At 38.1% G+C, this 25,135-nt stretch overlaps 2 protein-coding genes across 2 annotated transcripts; both read right to left on the bottom strand.

Annotated features, from left to right (window-relative positions):
- Window positions 1–3,065: 3,065 nt before the first annotated feature.
- irf8 (interferon regulatory factor 8) lies at window positions 3,066–6,546 on the bottom strand. Its single transcript, XM_055036830.1, has 9 exons — window positions 6,396–6,546; window positions 6,063–6,275; window positions 5,662–5,845; window positions 5,441–5,541; window positions 5,176–5,233; window positions 4,676–4,723; window positions 4,181–4,573; window positions 3,938–4,053; window positions 3,066–3,830 (listed from the first exon to the last, which is right to left on the bottom strand). Exons 2-9 carry the CDS (start codon window positions 6,231–6,233, stop codon window positions 3,633–3,635), a joined length of 1,269 nt encoding a protein of 422 aa, XP_054892805.1. The 5' UTR covers window positions 6,234–6,275; window positions 6,396–6,546; the 3' UTR covers window positions 3,066–3,632.
- Window positions 6,547–10,028: 3,482 nt separating this feature from the next.
- Window positions 10,029–24,502, bottom strand: dusp22a (dual specificity phosphatase 22a). The gene is made up of 7 exons (XM_055036833.1): window positions 24,217–24,502; window positions 23,455–23,488; window positions 21,792–21,874; window positions 21,385–21,434; window positions 17,245–17,319; window positions 15,956–16,127; window positions 10,029–11,214 (listed from the first exon to the last, which is right to left on the bottom strand). The coding sequence occupies exons 1-7, from the start codon at window positions 24,235–24,237 to the stop codon at window positions 11,044–11,046; spliced, it is 606 nt and encodes a 201-aa protein (XP_054892808.1). The 5' UTR covers window positions 24,238–24,502; the 3' UTR covers window positions 10,029–11,043.
- Window positions 24,503–25,135: the final 633 nt, after the last annotated feature.

Here is a 25,135-nt window from a genome sequence, read left to right on the forward strand (position 1 = left end):
GAACTGGAGCAGGAAGCCCAGATTATTCCTGTGACAGCGGGGGAAATCAAAGAGATGCAGAGACGGCTGAAAGATTCCTTGGAAGAACAACAGCTGCTAAAGAAGAAGGTTGCAAATAGTGAGATATACATAGAATCACTGAAACGGGAATTGAGAAAAGAACACCACAGACATCACAGAAAAGTTGAAGATACGTCACCTGAGTCACCTCTCGTTCCACCACCTCCGAATGACAATGACTCTGTGTGGAACACCTATTGGAAAAAGTTCTACAATCAATTTGAAAATTACTTTGGAGATATACTCGTCCAACCAGAGGACCCAATTGTGAAAAAAGAGGACAAACTGAGTCCTAAGAAGTTGGAAGAGAACATGAAACGGGCAGAACGAGATGCCATACCACTACAAAATCTCTTTAATAACCTGGATGCCCTGTGTAATTGGACCTCTCGACACTTATCTTTATTTTGGTTTTTCGCATACCTCTACACAGCGTAGCATGGCTGGACTATCCCCATGTTGCTGCTGCTATTAATTCTCCGCCTTTCTTTGAATTATTTAATTGCCGAAGGCTGGAAGATAAACTGGAGCATCGTACCAGAGCTGACTCAGCCGCTGGGACTTCCAAAGGCACACCCGTCGTTCACAGAGAAGCTCCATCAGGTTTGGGATGTTCTTCATCAAGTCCAGAACCTGTTTGGACTGATAGCCGACACCCTCGAGAAGGGAAAAAATCTGTTGATGTGGGTCAAGCCAGACACGACGATGAAGTTCTACATTTTACTGTGGGTGTTCTTTTTCTTCTCGTGCTTTTTACCGTATCAGATGATGGGCTCCATCTTAGTTTTTTCTGCCGGCTTAAAGTTCTTCATCGTTGACGTAATCTTTAACACTTACCCCAACCTAAAGAAGCGTTACGACACCTTCGCAATTCTCTGGGAAAGGTTACCCATCGACTCAGAGCTGCAAGATCACAAAGACGACAAGCGCCACAGCCTGTTTGCTGCAACAAGGGCTCGACTGAGCAGCTTCACTGCTGCTCATTTCAGAAACGGTGGCAGCCCGTTCCATTTCATGAAAAAGAAAAGACCATTTCATGAAATGTTTAACATCCCAGAAACTGAGCAACCTCTGCCTGAGTTTAAGACCGGCTGGCGTTGCTGTATGGTGAATAGAGACAGGAATAAAACAAAAGAATTCGGCGGTTATGGAGTTCTCTACGTCACAGAGAACTATTTGTGTTTTAAGAACTCCATAAATAAGTTCCATACAGCTATAAAATTGACGGACACCAGGATATATTATATATATATATATATATATATATATATATATATATATATATATATATATATATATATATATATATATATATATATATATATATATATATATATATATATATATACGCATGTGTATAGATACACACATATATATATATATATATATATATATATATATATATATATATATATATATATATATATATATATATATATATATATATATACGCATGTGTATAGATACACACATATATATATATATATATATATACGCATGTGTATAGATACACACACACACATATATATATATATATATATATATATATATATATATATATATATATATACACACACACATATATATATATACATATATATATGTGTATCTATACACATGCGTATATATATACGCATGTGTATACCTTAATACATATATATACATATATATACATGTGTATCTATACACATGCGTATATATATACGCATGTGTATACCTTAATACATATATATACATATATATATATGTGTATCTATACACATGCGTATATATATATATATATATATATACACACTACCTTTCAAAATTTTGGGGTCTCCCAAAAAATTTTGTTTTCCATTAAAAGTCACACTTATTCACCACCATACGTTGGTATTAAAACACTTTAAAAATAAAATGAGACATTACTGAGTCAACTTGTAATCAAATCTCCTTGTTTGACATGACTGCACATGTTAAAAGCAAAAAGACAAATCAAAATATCAGAAATGTAATTTATTTTATTTGGACAGGAACTTAGTTCAAAATGTGAAACTTCTGAGTTCACAAACGAAAAGCCAAAATTAGGTTTCAAAAGATGTTTCAATACTGCATCAGAGCAGTATAACAGCTTCCTCAGGGAGCGTTGGCAGCAAATTATTTTTCCTAAATACGCTAATGAGTTTTATATATTGGAAAGTTGAGTTAAAGGAAAAAAATGTGATAGGAATAGAAAAACGAATAAATTCGATGAAAATTTACAGCCTGGACTTTCTTAATAATAATAATAATACCTTAATACAGGCTGATCTGCTCTCTGCCATAATGAACTGATGCAGTAATTCAGACAAAAACGTACTGCAAGCATGTATTGACTTTCCTGTAGCAAAACTCCTTTTAATCATTGATCTTATGTAATATTCAAAAGATAACTGCAAGCCAAATTTATTGAACCTGTATATTAGTGTTGAGTGGAATTACTGAAAATTTTCAGTGACACTCTAATTTAGGGATACATCTTTATTACTGTTTTGTGCAGAGTATGTGTTAATGTCTCAGATTCTGCTGCAAAATGTAACATTCATTGTGCCGTTTAGAATAAAACATTGACATAAAAGGGAACATGATTTATATTATGATTTATTTATTTATAAAAAAAATATCTTAGATTGAATAAATGCATTTTTGACACTGATGGAGGAAATATGCTTGACCCGCTGTGCTGTGCAGTTAAATTTTAAATATTGGTTTCACACCTGATTAAACAAAGACTTCAAGAAGCAGAAGCCAGCGCGTCACAGACATTAGTTTAACACGAAAGCTTGTCTTGTGTTTTTTTAAGTGGGGTTAGTCACCAAGACAGCTTTATGGGTTGTAAAAGCAACAAATGTGAAAAGAAATGTAAAATGTAACAATAAGGAAGAAAATGTCAATTTTAATCCTGTCAATGGTCTGAAAAGTTGGCCTGAAACTCAACTTGTACACTATTTGATAATAGTTAAAAGACAAGCACACGCGCATTTCTGTAAAACTCTTTATTTGAGAAATTATTTACTCAGAGAACAGTTTGATAGTAAAACCTATCTGTACTGTAATGCCACATTGCATCCAATACATTATGCAATTTTTGTCAACTAATACAAAAATATTTTCATTTTCTGTAGAAAATACGATATAGTATGAAATGAGATATTATTCAACTGCTTTTTACTTTTGACACACAAGAATGAATCATCTAAGCTCCTAAAACTGTAATATAAACAAAACAAATAAAATCCAGTTTGAGAACTCAACTGCCTACTTATATAAACCTAGTTTGAATGAAACTTTGGCAATGTAAAGTACTTATCAACCCCTGCTTATAACATAATATCTTAAACTGATGAAGTCGTTATCTGCCTTGCATGGATGCAACAGAAATTCCAGGCAAAACCAAAATGGAAGCTTGAAAATTGAGCCTCCGTCTAAAAGTCCTACTGTCAGAGAAGATATGATGCTTTCTTTTCCTCAGTAACTTTCAGTTCACTTCTGTGGTGCACATGAAAATTCTATAGAATGTCTGATATGTTTGTAGGTGAATCTAGTTGAGCTGGTCAGGCGGTGATGGGCATGTTGTCCCTGTAGCACGCCGGCCTCTGGGGAACACTGTAGCTGCACAAGTCCTGGTAGATTCTGGCCATCTGCTCGGTGGCCACATCGTCGCTCATCTCCACGTTTGAGCTGCTGGTGTAAGCCTGCGAGCGCCGCATGTTCAGGGACTCCAGCATGTGTTGGCAGCTCATCATGGTGATCTGTTGTTGGAGAAGGAAGATAAGAATGTTTTTGTTGTTGGATTTCTGTGTCTCTTCAGCAGGTTCGCATTTTCTCAGCTGTTCTGTTGTGAGTCGAGAGGTCTTACCTGTAGAATGATCAGTTTGCTCTTGGCACTGCTAACATCAGTCAGTTCTTCTCCAAAACACAGCGTCACCGAGGGATCCGGCGCGGCAATCTGACCTTCCTGATGGAGCTGTAGAGCTGCAACATTTATGACAAAAAAAAAGAGCTTTAGGCCATCATATTACATCATTGCTCCTACATCACATCTTTGCTTGGAAAACGAGTCTTAACCATTGATTTTAGCTTTCCAAACATTAAGACTCACCTTGAAAAAACCTCCCGGTGTCAAAAATCTTGACTACAGAATCCCTCTCGAGTTTCCAGGGCATGGAGCCGTACTGGGAGCTGCCATCCCCCAGACCGCTGCAGAAGACTCGACTCTGGCACAGTCTTTTAATGAAGATGCCCTCTTGGTTTGCACGCACCAGCACGCCTCTCTCCAAGTGACCCAGCAGCTTGCGGGTGAAGTAGCGCTGCCGCTCGTACTCTATAAGCTCTGCTGGGGGGAAGTGAACGTTCTGCATGCTGTCTGAACTGTAGAGGGCGCCACGACCCAGGTGCTGCTGGGGGGCAATCCGGCAGCCTTCTGGATGAGAAACCAGTGTGTTGTACATCAGCTTCCCTCCGTAGTAGAAAGAGATCATCAACTGGGAGAAACCTAGAGATGGAAGACAAAAAAGTTTAGAAATGACAGAATATAGAGCACTTATTTTAATTAATAGATGTTATAGAACGCCTGAAAAGGGAACTGTTTTCATACCTGAATCGACGTTGCCTGATGGCATCGGGTCCTGATGCAGAGAGAAAGCTGTGAATTACAAAAAGAAGGCATGACTTTTCAGGTAACCCATCTGTGTTTTACTGTAGTGGACTCAATCTCAGTGTCATGTCTGCTCTTTGCTGCATCATCAGAAATAGCATTCCCTCAGCACGATTTACAGAGAAATAATCACTTTAGTCAGCAGAGTTAAACAGGATATTAGTCAATTGTTCCATTGCAGAATTCAACAGACAGACAAGCAAACAGCTTGTATTTATCACCCACAGCAGCTGGGACAAACGGTAGAGCTTTCCGCTGGGGCTATTTTTAATGGAAAGAAAAAAAAAAAAGAAGCCAATGTCTCAGAAATACTAATTAGTCTTACAAAGTTGAGACGAAATCTAGATGCAGACAAATTTTTGCATGTCCGACACATAGAGAAATGCTCACAGTTCAAATAATCAACATGAGAGCAATGCAATTTTTTCTTTTTCTTTTACCATTCATGCTGCTCTGGGGCCAATACTCTGGGCTGGCTTGGATGCTGCAGCCGTCCTCCTGCAAAAAGACACACAGCTGTTTGCATTTGCTTGTGGTGGGAGGCGGGTATGCACGCTGAATGCAACAAGTGTTGAAGGAGACAACAGCAGTGTGACACTGAAGGCGAAAAAGTGTCGCAAAGGCTGAAAACATACAAAGAGGTGATGAACTTGAGAGCATCAAGAAGCTAGAGCAATCGTGAAGAAATGAAAGGCACTCCTGTACCTCCTTAATGAGCTCCTCTATTTCTGTAGGGCTGCAGGCCATGTCTGTGTGGTCACTGGAGCTGGTGGTACCTGTCATGGTCATCACTGGTATTTTACCATCTGAGGATGAAAACAAACAAAAAAGAAAACAAACACATATTATGAGTCTGTTGAGATTTTACAGAAATAACTAAATTATGTATCGTCAAGACAAGTGAGCAGGTTCAAAGGAAAACCCACGTTTCTGCTCCTCTTCGGGTACGATGCGATACACCTTGTATGGCTCGGAGATGTCCAGCTGTGACCTCTCTGTTACTTCCTCAAAGTCAGGGCTTTTGTTGAGGGCACAGCGGAGTCTGGTCTTCCATGTTGCAGGCTCAGCCTTATCCCCCTCCTTAAACTTGCCTTTAAAGACAGCCCAGGCCTGTGGAGAGGCCAAGAAGCAGAAAATACATATATATCAAGCAAGGTGTCAAAAGAACGATAAAAAAGGAAAGAAAGAGGGAGAGCAAAAAAGAAAGAGAGAAAGAAAAACAGACATTTTTTTTAAAGTCACATAAACAAAATATTTCTTCAATAATCAATTAAGAGAAAAAGCAACCAGAAAGAAAAAAAAAAGCCAGATTCCAGGAAACTCAAACCTTGAAAATGGATGCGTCAACTTCTTGGTTGTAATCCTGCTTCCCTGCGTGTTTCCAAGGAATTCTGAACATGGTGCGGGTTTCATCCTCCCACTGCAGCCCAGAGTACTGCGCGCTTTGGATCTGCTCCATCAGCCACTGCTTCAGTCTGCGACCGCCCGAGTTTGACATCTTGACAGCGCGTCTCTTTTACCTCGGATTGTTCACTTTGACCTAAATGATAATAACAAAAACATACAGATGATTCCCATCGCTCTTTTCGGCATGGTCAAGTGAACTGTTAAATGATTGGAAGTCGAGTCTGTCAGCGTTGTCAAAAGTAAAATCACTTACAGTCAGTCAGACTGGTCGAGCTCCTGGCTCTGTATGAGATGCTGATTTATGCCTCGGGATAAATCAAGTGCGCTCCCCTGAACAAGCTGCCTATAAAGTTTGTTGTGCTACGTGAATGAAATAGGAGGGCGGGGCTTCGCAACACCGCCTCGCCCCAGCCAATGGCTGCGCCCCCCGACGGCCTCGTTCAGGAAGGGCTCTTTCTCTGAACTGCGGGTATTTACAAGAAATGGCCTGACACAAGCGCTGGTTGTAAAGCTGCTGCCCACGCCGAAAGCTCCGGGGACGTGGAGCACTGATTAAAAGCCGTCAAGTCACAAGTTACTGCGTGAAGAGAGGGGGATTTTCTGTGCGCCAGAACGAGGAGGCTGTGCGCGTTCATATAAGCGCCCACTCAAATCTAATGTGAAACCGCAAAAAGAAAAAAGAAGCGGCTGTGCTGCCACAGTGGCGCTTTGTGTGGAGTGGACCAGAGACATGATCCAGATTTCTTCGGAAATGCACCTGCATGATATTAACCATGGAAATAGAGAACCGGAGAATACACCAGAAATAGCCTGCACAGTTATTATTGGTGATGAGAGCGCAATAAATCGTCTATCTTCACTGTCTCAGTTCCAAAATAAACTGCAAAAAGAATGACTGAATGACATTCCACAGCTTTTCTGTAATTTCTTGGTTTTGTCTGAGACACAACATGCTTGATGTCACACAACATTTTGTTTTTTTATTAAGCTAAGGTCCAAGATGTGAACTGGCCTCTCCATTCCTCATTTTGTTGGTCCGCTCACTTAAAGGTGTGCTTGGAGTCCTTGTCTTGTTGAAACACTTAAATCAGGAGCATTTCCTCTTTGGGATGAGGCAACACTATTCCCAAAGAGGGAAACACTTTCACTGTTTTAATGCGTTCAAACTGATAGGTGTGACATCTCCAGTTCTGGTTGTTGTTTCATAATTTGAGATCATTTTTAGCTGAGCAGCTTCTTATTTTCTACTTTATTTTTCTTTTCTTCTGTCTAATCAATGTTTTAATCAAACCATGATGTTCTGAAAAAAATCTGGAATCCCCATTTTATGATTTCAAGATAGTCACAAAATGGGTGAAAGCCACCTTATATTGAAATCAAAAACATGCAGATTAAACAGTCATGATTGTTTAATCTCACTCTACTACTCCTACTAAACCAAGTAGAATACAGTGATTGATTAGGTTGGTGAGGCTGGGCTGATTTTAATTTTAATGCAACTGTGTGTCAAAGTAGTCTAAGTCACTTCTAATGACACACACACACACACACACACACACACACACACACACACACACACACACACACTCGGCAAAGGTCATCTTTCTGTCTGAGGTTTGTCATTTCTGAGGTTCAACTTCTGACTTATCCATTTATTGTCTTCACCTCATTATCCTTGAAGGATCACAACAGTGGGGTGGGAGGGTCTGGTACCTCTTCTGAATCATGAGTACTTCAATTTGAATTTGACCTTTTGCCATTAATGCTACATAAAACAGCAACAAGAAAAAGAAACAGATGAACAATTGAATGAATGTACAAGATACACCGCAACTTGAAATGCAACAAAAGCCTTCCCTGCCAGCCGCTAAATACTAATCACAATGTATTAAGAAGAGAGATGGAGATTGGAAAAAGGATTGCTTAAAACTGTTGCTTTTGCAATAAATGGCTCTGTAACGTTTTCCTGACATTATTAGTCACCAAACAGAACATGAAGTAGATCCATCGAGGTCTTTATTGCCTGCCTAATTACTGCAGCGACACCAACAGACTGCAGGGGAAGAGGCTGAGAATTTGTCCTGCTTATTTTCATCCAGGTTTTCACTACGCCAGCAACACTTGATTTGGACTTCAAGGTAAGCGAGCTAAACCAAGTACATGCCATATTTAATTCAACTCCCGAAAACAGCGTCATGGAAAGTCAGCGTGATCTTAGCTTGGACTCCAAACAACCCAAGTCTCTGCAGGAAATGAAGCCTTTGAACGGATTTAGAGCAGAGATAATCAACATGATTCCTCCAGCCCAAACTATTGGACGTAATGATGCCAAGAAATTAAAGATGAGTACTTTTTAAATAATATTTCCACTGAACATCACGACTGAGTGCTCCCAATCCCCCAAGGTTCCTTTAGTTTTACTGGAGTTCAGCATAAGACGTTTATCTTCACACCAGGTTTCAAAATGTGCAATTTCTCTGTGATATTAAAATTACTTGACAATGTTATGTTCCAGTAAACGCAGAGCAATTATTATTGATAGTTTAAAATCTGGAAATAACCAGATAGACTTAGTGGAATGGGAATTTTCAACAGCTTGCCAGACTTACTGTAAGTATGTTTGTTTGTTTTTCCTGCCAGGAAGCTGCATGCCTAAACCTGTCCAACTGTCTCCATGCAAATGTTGACACAGTCAGTTTAAAGGCTAAAGATACAACCATTACTTGAGCATCTCAATAAATGGAAACATAATCAATACTTTGGTCAATTTCAGTGAATGACATAAAAAAATTGTGTGTTATGTAGCCTGACCACACATTAGCAACTAGAGCCAGAGTGTTTCTATAAAATTTTACCACTAGGGTTTATGGCTAACTGTTCAGCTAATGTGAATAAAACATAAGATAAATAAAAAGAAACACTATTTGCTCAAAATATTTGGATTAATTTTGCATCAGTGCTGAGTAGTATGAAGGAGATCAACTCTGCTGTTGAGGAAGCTCAGGTTGCTTTAATATTGTCCTCCACTTTGTCTGCATTGTTCAGTCTGATGTCTTATCTTTCTCTGGACAATACTCCACAGATTGACCAATCAAACTCAGCTAAATCATGGCTATTAAATCAAGTATTTGTACATTCAGCAGTGTGAGCAGGTGCAGAGTCCTCCTGGAAAATGAAATCAATATTTTCATAAAGCTTGTCAGCAGAAGGAAGAATGATGTACTCCAAAATGTCCTGGCAGATGGACGCACCGACTGGACTTGATTCATCAGTGGAACAAAAGTGACATGGCTCCGTAAAAGGTCACCGTTTGGATTCTGAATGTCTCCAGTCTTCCTCCAGACTCAAGAACATTAATTCCCAACTGAAATGCAACATTTCCTGTCCTCTTTTGTTTTTCTTTGAAAACAGAAATTTTGATCTCTGATATTTTCTGCTTTATTACAAGATCTTATTGGTGCTGCCTCTAGTTTAGGATTTGCTCAATACAAGGACGTATCATAGATGATTGCTCATAATCTGTGATACATCATGTCTTAATTTTCTGAGAAAATTGAAATTCGAGTTCAACTTTTTTACTGTGGCAGGAAGCCGGAGTACTTGGAAAGAAGCCATGCATGCACAGGGAGAACATGCAAACTCCATATTGGTGCATGAGAGTAGATGCTGTTCACTCCGAACCGCTCTGGAATCCCTTCTGGTACATTTGAAAATATCAAAGACTAGCGTGTCATCTTAAAATGTCTGCAATCTCTTCAGAATTTCATAAAAATAATAAGGATAGTATAATTAAGTTTCAATAATAGGAAGTAAATGTTTAACATGTGATTCATTGTCCTTATCAGTTCTTTTTGCTTTGCATGATTCAACGTGGCATATACACTCATTGCAAGAGCTTCAGATTTATTAGCAATTTTGCATTTCTTTATAAAACATAACAATAAAATGAATCATATATACATAATTAAAACAGAACAGAAATTTTACAATATTAAAAAAACAAAAACCCACAATTGCATTACAAAGAGGCATTAAAAGGAAGACAGGTGTTTGGAAATCAAAGGGCGATTACTCTTCAAAGTTCACTGAGTTTATTTTACCTCAAGTAACATTTTCTAAATGTTAAAAGATTTTCAAAGTGTTTATAGTACCATAAATTATTGTGGACAATTAAAGCAATCTATCACCACGTTACCTCCTGCTTTTAATGTTTAACCGTTCTGTGTTTTCTATTTACAGCCTGACGAGGAGCATAAAGTTCCCTCCTGAGCAGGGAAAGTAGGAGTTTGTGCAACTCTGTGACCTACAACACATCATCATTATTTCCACCAAATCAGGAAGTTTCACTGTGGGGTCCAGGTAACACATTTGGTGTGTGTGTGATGTCACCAAATAAAAGAAACCTTTCTCTTTATCTAATAATCAGATGCACTTGAAAAATGCATCAGTCCAATGCACATGATGATTCATAAGCTGTGGTTTTAAATAGTTTATTTTGGAGAAACTGAAGGGATTAATGTAAAAATAAGACATTATGGCTGAACTGGAGCATTTCATTTTTCAAAAAGGCAAACAGTTTTTGATCGAAACAACGTTAATCAGTCAGATTTAAGGCTGCTGAGTCAATGGTAAAAAAAAAAAAAAAAAAACAACCAAAAAAACAAACAAACATGGAAGTTACTCATTATGGCTAAAGTGCTGGGGTGTTTATTGTAAGGCATCACCAAAACCAAAGTAATGGCAGTGCTCAGTGATACAAGCAATTAAAGTTTGTAGCACATTTCAAAATAAATATCCAGAGCTTAAAAAAGCTGTGACACAAGAAAAAAAAAATCTTTCTTTAATCCAAACTCTAAAGCTGCGTTCAGTATGGAGGGTGAGTTGGCTACGGAGCAGTAGCTTTAGCTGTCGCCTTCGGCATCACCAGCATCTACTCCCTGGTTCATCCAGCTGTGGTCCACCGCTCTGCCCTGGCTCTCCTGCTGCTCAGCGTACTGGTTTAACAGAGCCTCCACCTCCTGCTGGTCATTGAACGGACTGGGACGAAAACTGGCCTGAAGCCAAGCTCGGTACTGGAGACATTAGAAAAAGCAAGCAATGACGACCTTCATCACCCTGAAAAATGAGCTCAGGAAAAATAAATAATGACTAAATTCTCAAAGGTGAAATACAACACAACAAAAAAAATCATGTTTTTATTTTGTTTTTTTTAAATATAGGCATTTATAATGAATTTTTCACAAATCCACTGAGCATCCAAAATATACACCAAGGCAACATACAATACATACCAACATCCAACGGTTGGTTGTGCAATAATATTTAATAAATATATCTCCTGATGAGTCTTGTTTGTCAAAAGTACCTTTTGAAAATAACCTGTAAGCAGATATTAAACACACTTTTTATTAAGTTCATATTTCTGCTTTGAAAAATAGTTTTTTTATTGGTCGGATGTAATATTAAAATATTAAAGAAAGCAGAAAAATCCCCATGGTTGAGAAATGCCATTGTTTGCACCCTGTTTTATGCATTCCAAAAATCAGTTTTGATGTGTCATTCTTCTGTTGGAACAATTGTTTCCTAGTTTCAAATATCTGAGCTGAATTGATACCTCATATAACAGATAATTATTATCTAAGACTGAAACTTCTTAGTGAAATTGTAGTAGAATTTGAAATCTGTTAGAAGAGTGAAAAGAAAAAAATGAAAGGATCGTAATCTTTTTTTTATTCTTAATCTTACTGTCCAGCTTACATGTGCCATAACATATTCTTTGAAGAATAAATTGAAGTGAAAGTCATTGTGAAAGTAATACATTCATCTTCCTTAAATTACTATTCTCACATTCATCCAAAGAGCCAAACATCACAGCAGTGACTCATTACACTAATCCAGCTGTAAAAAAAGATGAATTTAAAGAAGATGAAACCAGAGTAAAGATAACGTCAGACGAAACTCGCAAAATGTTAATGTGTCATCTTGAAATATTTTAGAACTCCACAAAAGCCACAAAGTATAATCAAGATAAGTCACATCTGGTTCATCAGAGGCAAAAAAGTTTAAAATGATACAACTCAAGCCCAGCAGCTTCTGAACAAAAACAGGAGCATATTGACAAGATTCCTACATATTATTTTATAATTCTCCAGATTTAAATTTAAACAATATTTATTTACAATGATAAAAAAAAGATTCTGGGCATTCAACTCTGAATCTGTTTAAATTGTACTCAAGGCTTATGATCCAAAGATTTCACAAATAATTAAATAATAATGCTTAAATTGATGGGCTGGCTAATGGACCGCTGCTTTCGTGGCATTTGGGTTAACCGACCTTTTTTAAAAATTTACAACTGTTATAAACGTCAAATATGGAAGAATGTCTCCCAGGCTGAACACTGATTCTGTGAAACATGTTTGTTGATTATGATTATGATTAATGGCCTTTTTCTTCTGTTTGGAGAAAAATCTATCAGTCAGTTTGAGAAATTTGTTTTCTCAATTGGGCCGATATGTCGGCCCAATTTAGGAACTACAAGTCCAATTTAACTTGAATTGAAAGTTCTCTAGAGACCAAATAAAACGTTTTTAATTGAAAAAAAAATACTGACTAAGTTAATATCAATATGCAATGACAAATCATAAGAAAAAGCATGCTATTTTAATATAAAGTGATGCAAAAACACAGCAACAATATCTTTCTGTCCTACAGAAAGGGACCAAAAAAAAATAAAAAATTTATATTTTCCCATAATTAATTTTCTTTTTTCCTCAACCATACAGATCTGGAAAATTACTATATAAAAGTAAATTAAATACTTTTCCAGACATTTCAAAACTCCAATGTTAGGTGCTAACCATTCATTTCAAATAAAATAGTTAAAGTCCTTGATATTTAATAAACCTTTTATAATGTCTGTTAACCCTTCAAAATGTTTTAATCATAACACAATGATTCAGTTCAAGTCAGGGATTGGCTAAACTGTAATGATCTGATAACTTTATCAACATTCAAGGTTGCTCAGGTCTGCAGGATCTTTAACTCTTTCAAACAATGCGTGTTCAGGTAAATAATTAAAAGTTCTTGTTAATCAGATAATCTTAAATACAAAAATCATCTGTGTAGGCTATACTTTCTCTCTAATACACGTGGGAAAATCACAGATGCAGAAAACACATTTCCTCTTAAATCCTAGAAATCAGTGCAACATTTTCAAACAATGAGCAGGTTTTTTTAAAAAGTCATGCTATGTTGCAAGATGCTGACAGTAATGCTTAACACGTGATGAGCAGTACCCAGGCTAATGCAATCCAAGCAAACCCCCTGCAGTTCCCCTTCTCACGGCGCAGTCATGGAATCACACACTCTGCGTGTCTTCTGCAAACGATGCAGGCTGAGAACAGCCAGCAGCTGCAAGCTCATGTTGGACGTGATCAATACAGCACGGATCATATTGGTCAGATGAATTAAAGAAAATTTGTTGAAAGGACTAAACTGTATACCAGTAATATTTGAATCTGGCAATTAAATTTTACTTTAAATTTTCCTGGACTTTGACTTGGATTTTTCTGCTTTGAAAAAATGTCAAGCCAGATTAGATATGCAGTGCCTCAGATAAGTATTCAAACCCCTAATCTCATAATTTTACTGGTAATTAAGTGTAATATAAAGCACTGTAGAATTGTAAAGTGAAATGAAAATCACATGGGAGTTTTCAACATTTTCTACAAATAAAAACCTGAAAAGGATGGCACTGAGCTGCTTGAGTCAATTATTAACGACCTCGTCTCCACTATTTTCATTAAAGCAAAAATAGCTGAAACTCAGTCAGACTGAATGAAGAGCATCAATAAACATCACTTTTCAGAGCAGAAGTTTAGCATTTAGTATTATTTATATTCTTGTAATTTATGACTTTCTACAGTGACAGTTATTAGAGTAGATGGGGATTTTAAATGTATGTTTAGGATGTGAGACTGTTTTATTAACTTATCTCCTGTTTTATTAACTTATAACTAAAAACCCATAAAAACAAACTTGAAATGTTGAATTAAATTTACGACATGTGGAATGCAGACCAAGACTCAAAGGGAAAGAGGGAAGCTTCAGGATCTCCCATTTAGTGCATCTTGCTTAAATGTTAGAACAATTTTTATATTGTCTAATTCTGTTCAGGTAAACAAAAACAAAGAGAAAAATAAACTGTTGCATGTTTGTAAAACTTAGCTAGTTTTACCAGACTAGCTACTCTAAGTCTGGTAAAACATCTTTTAGAGCCGTTTTGCAAATTGACTCTGTTTTAAATTAACTAATTTATTTAACTTTTGAAGATTTTACACAAATTTTCTCTTGGATTTAGGTTTGCACTTTAACATTATGATTTAAACCTTTCCACTGTAGTACTGGCCTTTATGTACAACAGTGTTTTTACTCTGACAAGCTTCTCTATCCTTTCAGAGGAAAGGCTTTCCCACAGCGTGCCTTTGCTACCACCATGTTCCACGGTACTGATGTTGGTTTCAGTTTGAAGTACTGTGTCAGTTTTTCACCACGCAAAGTGATTTTCCAGCAATTCAATAATTTTGGTCTCGTCTGACCAGAGCACCTTCTTTCACACAGTTGGTATGATCCCTTCTTGGCTGGCAGCAAACAACAAACAGAATTTCTATTTAGGTTAAAGTAAAATTTAGATTGTCATATGCAGCTTCTCCAGAGACACAGTGGCCTTCTTGGACGCTTCTCTGAATAAAACTCTCCTTGGTCGCCTCCTGTCATGTTAGGTGGACAGTTGTGTTCGTTTCCATTTTCAGATAAAGGCGTGAACAGAGTTTTGTAAGTTGCTCACATCATAATATATTGTTTTATTATTGAAAAATTCATTTGTTTCCTTAAATCATTTCACTAAGTGAAACACATTAGATTAAATTCATACAGACTGATGACTTCAAGACTGTATGAGGAATGTTCTGGATGCAGCTCAAGAAAACAAGACTATTAAGATTAGAATATTACCAATTAACAAGAATTACTCAGAGAGGTGACGTTAATGAGAACTTCTGCTTGATACCTGTATACTGTAATTTGTTGAATATGATGGTAAAATGACTTAATTCAGATGCTGGGCTGTATATACTGCTGTTTTGTCTTAAAAAAGTAGTGAAATAGAAAGACAATCTATAAATTTCCCCGACTTCTCCAAATTTCAGATTTTAATTTTACTTTTTTTTCAGTACACAGAATTTTTGATAAGAATACTTAAGAAATTTCTACATTTCTAATGCTTTGCAAAAGTGTTCAAATCCCTTAAACATTTTCATGTTTTCACATTACAACCAAAAATCTCACATTTGTTGGGAAATAGGCCAGCATAGGCTGGGGTTTTCATTTTGTTTTTGTTTTTTTTACCAAGAAAATCTAAAAAGTGTGTCATTCATATAAAGCAGCTCAGAAGTAGAGTTAAGTCATATCTGAATTTATTGAACTGGTTTGTATTTATAATCTCTCCTCTCTCCTCTGCAGGTTCAGAAATCAACCTACATTGGGAGACAGCTTGAAGTGTGTGTGAGATGGTTACGATTAACAGTTGACAGGTTAACCACAGTCTGCATGTGATTGTTGCATCTGTCACATCCTCTCCCGGCCTCAGTACTGAATCACAATTAACACGTGAAGCTATTTACAGAGCGCTAAATTACTGCAGCTCCTAAGAGGGTGAAAACATCTCAACTAAAGACCCGCATTGCTTTTTGTTTCGACATTCAAACCACCAAAGCTCTCGCTTTTCTCTGCTTTTGGGTTCGTCGGGTTTACCTCTGAGACGCGTGTGTTCTGGTACTCCTGCAGCTGCTCCTGGAAGCCGTAGTTCGGGCCGACAAACGAGCGAACGGCCTTCACTGCAGTCAGACATTCCTCCCAGCTGTAGTGGGTGACGGTCATCAGGTAGGCCACCACCATGGTGGTGCTGCGCGACACACCTGCAAGACTACAGCAAGAACGGAACTATGTAACACAGCAGCCAGCATTATGTCGCAGAGTTTCAGCGATGCATTTGCACTGGAATGATGATACAACAATCTACTTTCATTCCTAAAAAAAAAATTAAAAAGTAGGGTGCATTTGTCCAAATTTTTTATCACATTCAGACTGACACAAAGTTATACATACAGACTATTTACATAACCACTAGTACCGGGTTAAAAACCCCTCAGTTAGTTGCAGCTCTGCAACACATAACAAGTTTCTGCCATAATCCTGGATTTTATCACTCTGTTCAGTGTTCACTGAGTTCATTTAACGGACTGGTTTCCCACTTTGCACCCAAAGTTGTTTTCCAGTTTGAGCATGCTGCAGCACTTCTGCTGGTGAAACAGACCCTGAGCATGATGTTACCACCACCATGCTTAGGAGTTGGAACTGTTTCCACACTTTGACAACTGGAAGCATATTTTTATGGACTAAGAGCTAAATCCTTTTCTCTCCGTTTAAAGCATTTGCATTTAGTTTATTTACTTATCAAGCCATTAAACAACTTCCATAGCAACAGCTCACAAAAAGTCCCCTCTCAAGCTTCTTAACACCATCTACAGATTTCATTTATTTATAGAAACATTTAATAAAATCAGATCAACAGAGAGAAATAACCTCAGTTCCATTTCAGTTTTAGTTTCAATATTGAAGTCAAACTCGGTGTTTGCGGTGAGAGATGGAGGAACCTGGGACCCAATGGGGCGTTCTGACCTGATGTTGGGATAAAGCAGGTTTCCATGAAGCTTCAGAATTGGCCCTCACATCAGCCTCATTGAGATGTTGTGGGCTCTTCTTAACAGCAGCGGTCTGAGCCAGGAATATTCAAATTAACTCTCCAGATGCAGCAGGATTTCTGCCAAACGCTTATATGGCAAAAACACCCTGGCAAAATTTCTATGCACCATTCAAAAGGCCAACATGCCTGTTTTGGCAGCATGTAAACTTCAGACCCAAAGAGCAAGTCACTTATTGACAATGCTTTAATCTGGAGATTTCCTCATAACCCTTATTTAGAGAGCAGACTTGACATGCTCAGCTCCCATGAGGAAGCTGCTCAAATCTTAACAACCTACCAGTGAACCAAACAGGCTCCACCGTTGAGGCGACACTGGTGGATGAAGCTGATACACTCTTTGAAATGCTGCAGTCTGGAAAAGGAACACAAGACAAATGTTGACACGAAGAAAAATAGGAATTGTGCAACATGCAGTAATGTCCAGAGTAAAAAGCCGAATATACAGTAGTCGCTCATAAATTACGAGAAAGAAGCATCTTGTTTGCCAGCGATGCAGGTAGTGGAGCTAAAAATGGGTTACGTTAAATGGGATCTGAGAAAAGACACGTTGAACTGAAACCCCCTGTAAAGGCCAGAGTGTTGCGGATCCAATTTGTTTCAGAAATTATGATGATGTCCTGACTGTGACACTTGAAACTACAAATGCACTCCGAGAAGTTTACAACACAGTTTGAATAGATTTCAGTCTTTTCTAAGAAACTGCTTATCAGGAGGTTTTTTTCTCTCTTTCTACTCTTCCACTCGTGTCATGTGAGAAAAGTATTAAGTTGGCTCAAACAGAGAGTTTGTGGTAGACCAGGGCACAGACAGCGGGGATAAAGAAGGGAAGTAACTGTCTACCTTTTCTTTATGTACAAGATTTCATCACTTTGAAATGAGTACAACAAAATACATCCCCTGGTGAAATGGCAACAGAGCCGGTGTAGCTGTGTGACAACTGCTCCTCTGGCATCTTGTGTATTCAGTCTGATATCCTTTAGCTTTTGCATAATCGAGAAGTTCGTGGCTGATAACGGCGTCTCCGGAGGAGCAGATGCTGGTTACTCAACAGCAGACTCGCCAACAGACTGAAGCTAAAATAGACTGACTGTCGCTTTTCGTTTTTTTTTTTTTCCCTCCTCCTTGAGATCCAAAGCCTTCTTTAAAACGTCTCCCTCAGCACTTCGCTCCGTTCGTCTAGCACAGAGGTTTCCGGCGGTACTTGTTCAATGTGCAGAAAACTAACTTGTGACAGAGAAGTTTGAGGTTTTAAGAAGACAAAAAAAGGGCAAAAACTGAGCTGGAGCAGATAGAAGTTGCTGTATGTTTGAAATGCAAAATGAGCTTCTGCAAATCTGCGGTATATTTGGTATATGTTATGCTGATTTTTCCTTTTTTTTCTTAAATTACAATGATTTGCTTAGTTTTGGAACCACTTTGGACTTGGGGACCGCTTGCACAAATGCAAATGTTGATGCAAATCAGTTGATGCCTTCATGGTCTGTGATTTCTATGCATTAAAACTAATGCTCATAAAAAAAAAAAAACAAGATGAATTTCCAATTTAGGCTGTATTAGAAGAAGAAAATGTATAAAGAGCAGCTGTCACTGCAGTGTAGCTGTCACTCTTAAACCAGATAAAAATCAGCAGCCAAAGACACCATTGATGCTGTTTTCTGTCGTGTACTGAACACATAAGAGGGGCCATCACGTCTGACCGTAGGGGCCCCTGTGTGATGGCAAGCAAGGCAGGACGGCAGTTGGCCTCTCCCACTCCTCTCCTCAGTCAGACCAGTGATTATGACAGAGGGGGTTTATTATAAAGCCCTGGGTGGTCGAAGCAAACAGCCAGATGTCACTGGGAGGTTTCCTTCCTCTGCTGCCGGAGGGAAGGACGCCTGATTGCGACAGTGGAGGTCAGACATCCACACCCCAACCTGGCCCAATCAAGAACAGCCAAACAGCCACAACAGTTAAATTCTCATTAAGAGTTTTACTTCCAGGGAGTTCCTCTTCAGAGCCTAGATAACTGAACCTACTAACACTGAAACTGAGGTTCAAACGGAGAAACTCTGTTGCTTTGACATTCTTTTTTTACCTAGTAGAATCAATGCTTTTCTACTGTCAGGGCTTCTTCGGGAATGTATTCAGTCACTCTCTTGACACTTCGACTCTGCTGGAGGGCTTTGAACACTTTTGCAAAGCATTAGAAATGTAGAAATTTAGTGCTCTCTAAACAGAGAGCACTAAGTCTAGCAGTTCTCAGTCTGATCTCAAAATCAGTCATCAGTTTGCACTGTAGCAATGCAGACGGCTCATTAATGCTCCAGCGACTGACAGAGACCAATGTTTTTTTTGGTATCCTCTGTTTGTGCACGGTGTTTAATTATGAGTTAAAACAAAAAGTGTTGTATAAAGTCACAGAGCTAATCGAAGGACATGTTCCTGCTATGACTAATGTGTTGTGGTAGCAGCCAGTGCTGAGAGTGGAGGTGCAGCCCATGTCTCTGCAAACACTCAGCCGGGCTGCCGATGACACTTGAAAACAAAAAGTTCCCTCCAAAACACATAGAAAATATAACCTGCAGTAGTTCGTTTAACTGTAACAGCATTTTCCTCTCAGGCTTTACTTCTCTGGAACAAGATCATAGTTTGGGTCAAAGACGCTTCACATTCAATCCCTTTCTGTCTTATGTGTATCTTATAACTTATAAAAGCAGGGCCTGCACTAATAGTAAAAGGGATCTGCATCACCCATATCAAAAATGACATATCCGGTACATAATACTGAAATTTTCAAAGAAGGATATATGTTCCGCCTGAACATTTGGCTGGAAAATTCAATGTAGGTTTTTTTTTCAGCTCACCTGATCAATCATCTTAATACTCTTGAGTCTGTCAAAAATATAGGAGTAAAACAAAAATTGTAATACCTGTTTGGAATATTAAAAATTCAAGCTTGAAAAACTACCGAAAGAAGATGGTTTAATATATGTAATAGAGAAAAAATAGAAAGCAACCGTGCAAATCACTTGCTAATTGTTTTTTGTTCGGTTTTGTTCGGCAGAACATTTTAAATGAACCAAATTATGTACCTGTTTAGTAAATACTGGAAGCATTTAATTTAAAGTAAATAAAACTGCCTAATAACTTCAAAACCTATAGTTCTTTTTACACCTTAAATAGGGAATAGCTCAATCTGTCTTTCTTGTAAGTAGCAGAAAACATTTAGAAGCTTTCATTTCAATTAGCTAACCAGTAGTGTGCAGCAACAGGTAGCACTCTCATTAACTGGACATGTCAGATAATTACACCTCATCTTTCATATCTCTTTAAATCACATGACCAAGATGAACAAACTCATATGACATAATACCTTGTGGCATTACAAGCTGCAGAAGAAGCATATGCAAAACAAAGTTCCCCCTTCCAGCTCAAATAGAAATTAAAAGGAGTAAGAAAATACTGACTGTCACAATTTCAGAGTCACAAATATTTAGCACCATTCATCAGAAGCAGAAGGATTATCTATCTTTGATAAGGTTAGAAATTTGATCCTCAAACTTGCCACATGTTGTCGTGGCCCGGATCAAGATGCTGGGTCTCCATCAAAGCAATATGACAGGGTGAAAGTGCACCCTGTCATATTGCGACATGAATATGAACGTAAATAAAATGGCTGAAAATATTCAAAACAGCAGCTGTTCTTTATTACAAGTGTAAAGTTCACACTGTGGTCAGGCCATGCGATGCTCAGGGAAGTTGCAAACCGAAGGCTCCCACCTGCGACAACACAGGCCTCCATCAGCGTGTTGAAGTTGGACAGAGAAGGAAGCAGACCAAGTGTGGTTACTTTAAAAAGGCTTGAGAGGAACGCCTGGTCTCTTTAACATGAAACATTTTAATACAATTTTAATACAAATCACATATCTTTTGGGAAAAATAGCATTTTCTTTAGATGAGCAATCACAAATTTTAGATGTCTGATAATAACCCAGAGTGACAAGGCTGGTGAAAACCAACCTTGTTATCTAAACAAAAACATCCCAGAATAACTGTAAGGTATGGTACTGGAGACCTCATGGTAAGGAAGTGACCATTTAGTGCAATACAATGTGAAAATATTCGTTCAAAAGATGATGATTGGATCAAATTGGGTGAACAAAAACAGTAGAGTGTAGAATATGAGAGCCTGATAAGTTAATCTAAGTTATCAAGCCACCTTTTATTCCTTGTTTATGTTAAATATAAAAAATGGGACACAGTAATGTGTTATCTTCACCTCATGCTCCCATTGAGATGAAGATGTTTTTTCCTCCAAAATTTCATAATACGCTATTCACCGAGACAGTCTTGAAGATACATACAAAACAAAAACAACAAGCACTAATAACTTGTTGTTATAACAAGTTATAAATAACCCCACTGGTTTACTCACAGGTTCTGACTGGAAGCATCAGCCGCATGAATACAAAGGTATGTGATGTCCTGCAAAACAAGGATTAAACTCAAGTCAACCGCAGAATTCAGATTGTGGTTAAAGCTGGTTTTAACTCTTTGTTTAACGTAGTGTAGGTTATTTGTCTCGAGCTTTGCATTTTCAGTTCAACTAAACCTCTTTTAACACTGAGATTACACATTAGTTGATGCCACAAACTCTTTTACGTCAATCGAAGGTCACTAGCTCCCCCTGCTGGCTGAGAGGCTGAACTGCACATACTAAAGCGACCGCAGCCTTTAGAAAAATCACCAGATAAAATTTTCCACAGGAAGCACTGGTTTGATGCATTAAAAACACACCACGCAACAGCCAAAAATACCTCGTAGGCTGGTTTCTTCACTAACCTCATACACTGGCTTAGCGTTGTTGTATACTGAAAGGATGTGGGTGATTCCGTTTTTGGAGAGACCTTCTCTGTTTTCCGAATCTGCAAAAAGAAAAACAAGAAACACATCAGTCAAACAGTTGCTCAACTTGTGTTTACATGTTGTGAGCTCAACAGTAAGTTCTAATTTCAGACGCAAAATGTGCAGTCAGGCTGAGGATATTTGCAAAAAAAGTAGAGCATGAAATAGATTGAATTACCCCTCACAGACTTTTTTGAATGTTTTTTTTTTCTTTTGTAGAAACAGGTTTCAAAACCACAACACAGAATGTTGGAAAAACAGGTCAGTATGAATCCATCTGTGACTGGCTATCATCTAACAATAATCTGAGCTAACTCAGAGTCTAAAAAAGATATCTATTCAATGTAATCTTGCAGTAAAAAATAAATAAATAAAAAAATCCTTTATAGACATGTCTGGTGAGCAAAGAGGCTGGTTCAACACAGCCTGTAGAATACATATCATTAAAGAGTAAAGACAAAAGAAAATCAGTGTATGGTGGCTCTTTTTTAGAAATAAATGCATCTGAAGTTCGGTACACAAACTGCTCCAGAGCAGTTTAGATTAGGTTAGGTCATAATACAGCCATATTAAAATAATCACTTTTGTAACAGTGAGAACTCAAGCTTTTACTGTCAGTGTCTATCAGATTGCGTCCAGAATCGCAGTGTTTTTATTTTTAACCAAACCAGACAATCACCTTCTTGCTTGATAAATACCCATAAATAATTTTCTGTTTACACTCGAACTGCAGAATTTGTTATCTGTGCTTTCCATTTGGATAGGCACTGTGTTTTGCCTTGATTCCAAAGTTCTGCATCTCAAACATTCTTCACTTTTTGGCAATATTCAGCTTCATCCACAACTGCTGTTTTTATGTCATTGAAATTAACAGACCTACTGTGAGCTCCACACCTAAACACAACTGTAAAAGACAGGTTGTCAAAATGAAGATGCATACTTCAGGGTTAATATTTTACAGGAAATAAACATAACTTTGACCAGCAGTGCTAAAGGTTCAAATTGAGACAGAGCTGAGAACAAGTTCTTTGCGTTAGCTGGTCCTATGATCACTTGATCCTGTCAGCTGGACTAATTTTAGATGTGGTGCCACTGCAATCGGGTGGAGGAGCTAAAATTAGTGGAAATGCAAATGCCAGCTTAGCTGAGCGGAGGGTGTGCACCTCGCCAAACCAGCCGTCATAGCACTCACATGATTACCGATTCTTATTGCAGTCTCATCAGCATCTCTTTCTACATCATACTTATCCTTTCAATGAAACACAAACAGAAATCAGTTTGTAAAAGCGGCCAAAAAAAGATGTAACTGTTGGTTTGTTCTGTGCTACTAACCACAAAGAGCATACAATTTACTATTGCTTTTAAATGTGGAAGTACACTCCAAATTACCCACTGACACTGACATAAAACTAAATATTTAAAAAAAGGATTCAATGGAAGACTCTCTGTGTTGCATCAATCAATAAAAAACAATCCTAAATAGGCTATTATGCTAATAGTTATCCAATGCAAATAAGCTGACTGAAAGTCCAACATGTTCCGTCTGTTCTTTATGCTTAAACTTAACGCGTTGACATATTTTGAAACATGTTTGTCCTACCTCTGATGTTGCCCAGGTACAGTCCATCAACAACCTGTGAAGCAACAGACACAGACATCTTGCGTTACAATCACTCATTGTAACTCAGACACCAGAACTCTGCTTGTTCCAGGTCAGGCAAGGCTGGATTTAAGGCTTAAGAACTTAGCAATGTCCTCACAGCCATACAAGGCTGGGAGCGGCCATGCAGGACAAAGTGATGAGCGGCACCAGAGTCCTGCTTCTGGACCACAGTGGTCATCAGTGCCTCAGAAAAAGGGGGATTCCAACATTAATTTCCTCTCTGCAGTGAAGATATATGTTTTTTCCCCCACGGTGTGTCATTAAATAAAGCATTATCATCTCCTCAAATGCACCTAAATGTCCTAATGACAGGATTTCAAGAAGTGAACATATTTTCCACATCATTATGGCAAATATATTATTTATGTATCATTTTAAAAAAGAAATCAAAATAATTTATAAGAGTAACTGCAACAGCGCCTCCTATCTAACAACTTGAGCCTTGCTATAATCAGTTAGTTAGCATTTACTAAATGCATTTCAATCATAAATGAGTTTCAGTGATGGTTCATGTCAAGAGGTGATAAGCAATGACATTGTAAGTCATTGAAGAATCTATGATAATACCAGACAAGTCAACTCCATGTCTCAGTCTGACTGACAGTGACTTGTCAGACTATCTGGACACATCAGGACGGCTACATTAGAGGGACCACAATCGGTATGACTCCTGAGTCGGGAAGCAAAAGCACCACTGACCTTATTCATTCCATTCCCCATGATGTCTCTGGACCTGTTTACGGTGGTCTGCACCAGTTCGGATACCTGGAAAAGCTGCGCTACGTCAGCATGGACCTGCAGCGCAAACCGTGACACTGGAGCCTGTTAGTCCTGGCTCACGAAGCAGAGAAATGCCGACACCTATTGTGCATGATAACCCCACAGGTTCAGCAGGTTACATTCGGGAGCACCGTTGCCTTGACCTCGCCTCCGCTGAGCAGCAGTTCCGTCATGCTTTACCGTCTTCCGGGTTGTTTTGACGTGAAACAACTGTTCATCCGGTAAGTGGCATCACAGCAGGCTGCAGTCAACTCAGAGGCTGCTTAAGGCAGGCCGTTGTGATATTTATTAGAAACTACAAATAATGTTGTTCCAGACATTAATAATGGCATTCCTGCTATATAATGGCAATTCAATGTACAGTAATTCATGTTGCACAAAAAATTGATTTGGAAACCTTCAGTGCTTTTTCCAGCAACCGCGCATAATGCAAACACACAATTTATTTCATAATGTCATTATCCAATATAATTTCAATTTAGAATGAATAATGATATCATCTGGTGAAAGAGTAAAGAATTCCTGTAAGAAACTCATCAGCACCTCAATTTAAAAATGTCTTTAGCAAATCTGTTTTGGTGGCTGTCTTGTTCAAATAGAAATGTGGGATACTACCTGGTTTTAGATGGTTAAATAAACAATTTGTTGACACCATTTTCTCATGCATGGAAGATATTAACTCTTCAAATTGTTTCAAGAGTCCCCCACAAAACCATCTAACTGTACCTACAATAAAGCATTACTGTATGCATCATTTTTGTTATTAATGGCACATATTTTTTCAAATAACAAATATCTAATTGATGAATTTGGAGGACTGAGGAAAAAATGTTATCGA

Source organism: Poeciliopsis prolifica, unplaced genomic scaffold (genome assembly GCF_027474105.1).
Source record: "Poeciliopsis prolifica strain line A6 unplaced genomic scaffold, Auburn_PproV2 SCAFFOLD011, whole genome shotgun sequence".
Classification (NCBI taxonomy): domain Eukaryota; kingdom Metazoa; phylum Chordata; class Actinopteri; order Cyprinodontiformes; family Poeciliidae; genus Poeciliopsis; species Poeciliopsis prolifica.

Excerpts from the sequence above, each read along its gene's own strand:
- irf8 (XM_055036830.1), bottom strand. The coding sequence starts at position 6,233 with ATGTCAAACTCGGGCGGTCGCAGACTGAAGCAGTGGCTGATGGAGCAG. Across the intron at positions 4,574-4,675 it reads ATCAGGCAACGTCGATTCAG|GTTTCTCCCAGTTGATGATC; the intron begins GTATGAAAACAG and ends TTCCATCTCTAG. Across the intron at positions 3,831-3,937 it reads GCAAACTGATCATTCTACAG|ATCACCATGATGAGCTGCCA; the intron begins GTAAGACCTCTC and ends CTCCAACAACAG.
- dusp22a (XM_055036833.1), bottom strand. The coding sequence starts at position 24,237 with ATGGGGAATGGAATGAATAAG. Across the intron at positions 21,875-23,454 it reads GTACCTGGGCAACATCAGAG|ATTCGGAAAACAGAGAAGGT; the intron begins GTAGGACAAACA and ends TTCTTTTTGCAG. Across the intron at positions 17,320-21,384 it reads GATGCTTCCAGTCAGAACCT|ACTGCAGCATTTCAAAGAGT; the intron begins GTGAGTAAACCA and ends TTCCTTTTCCAG.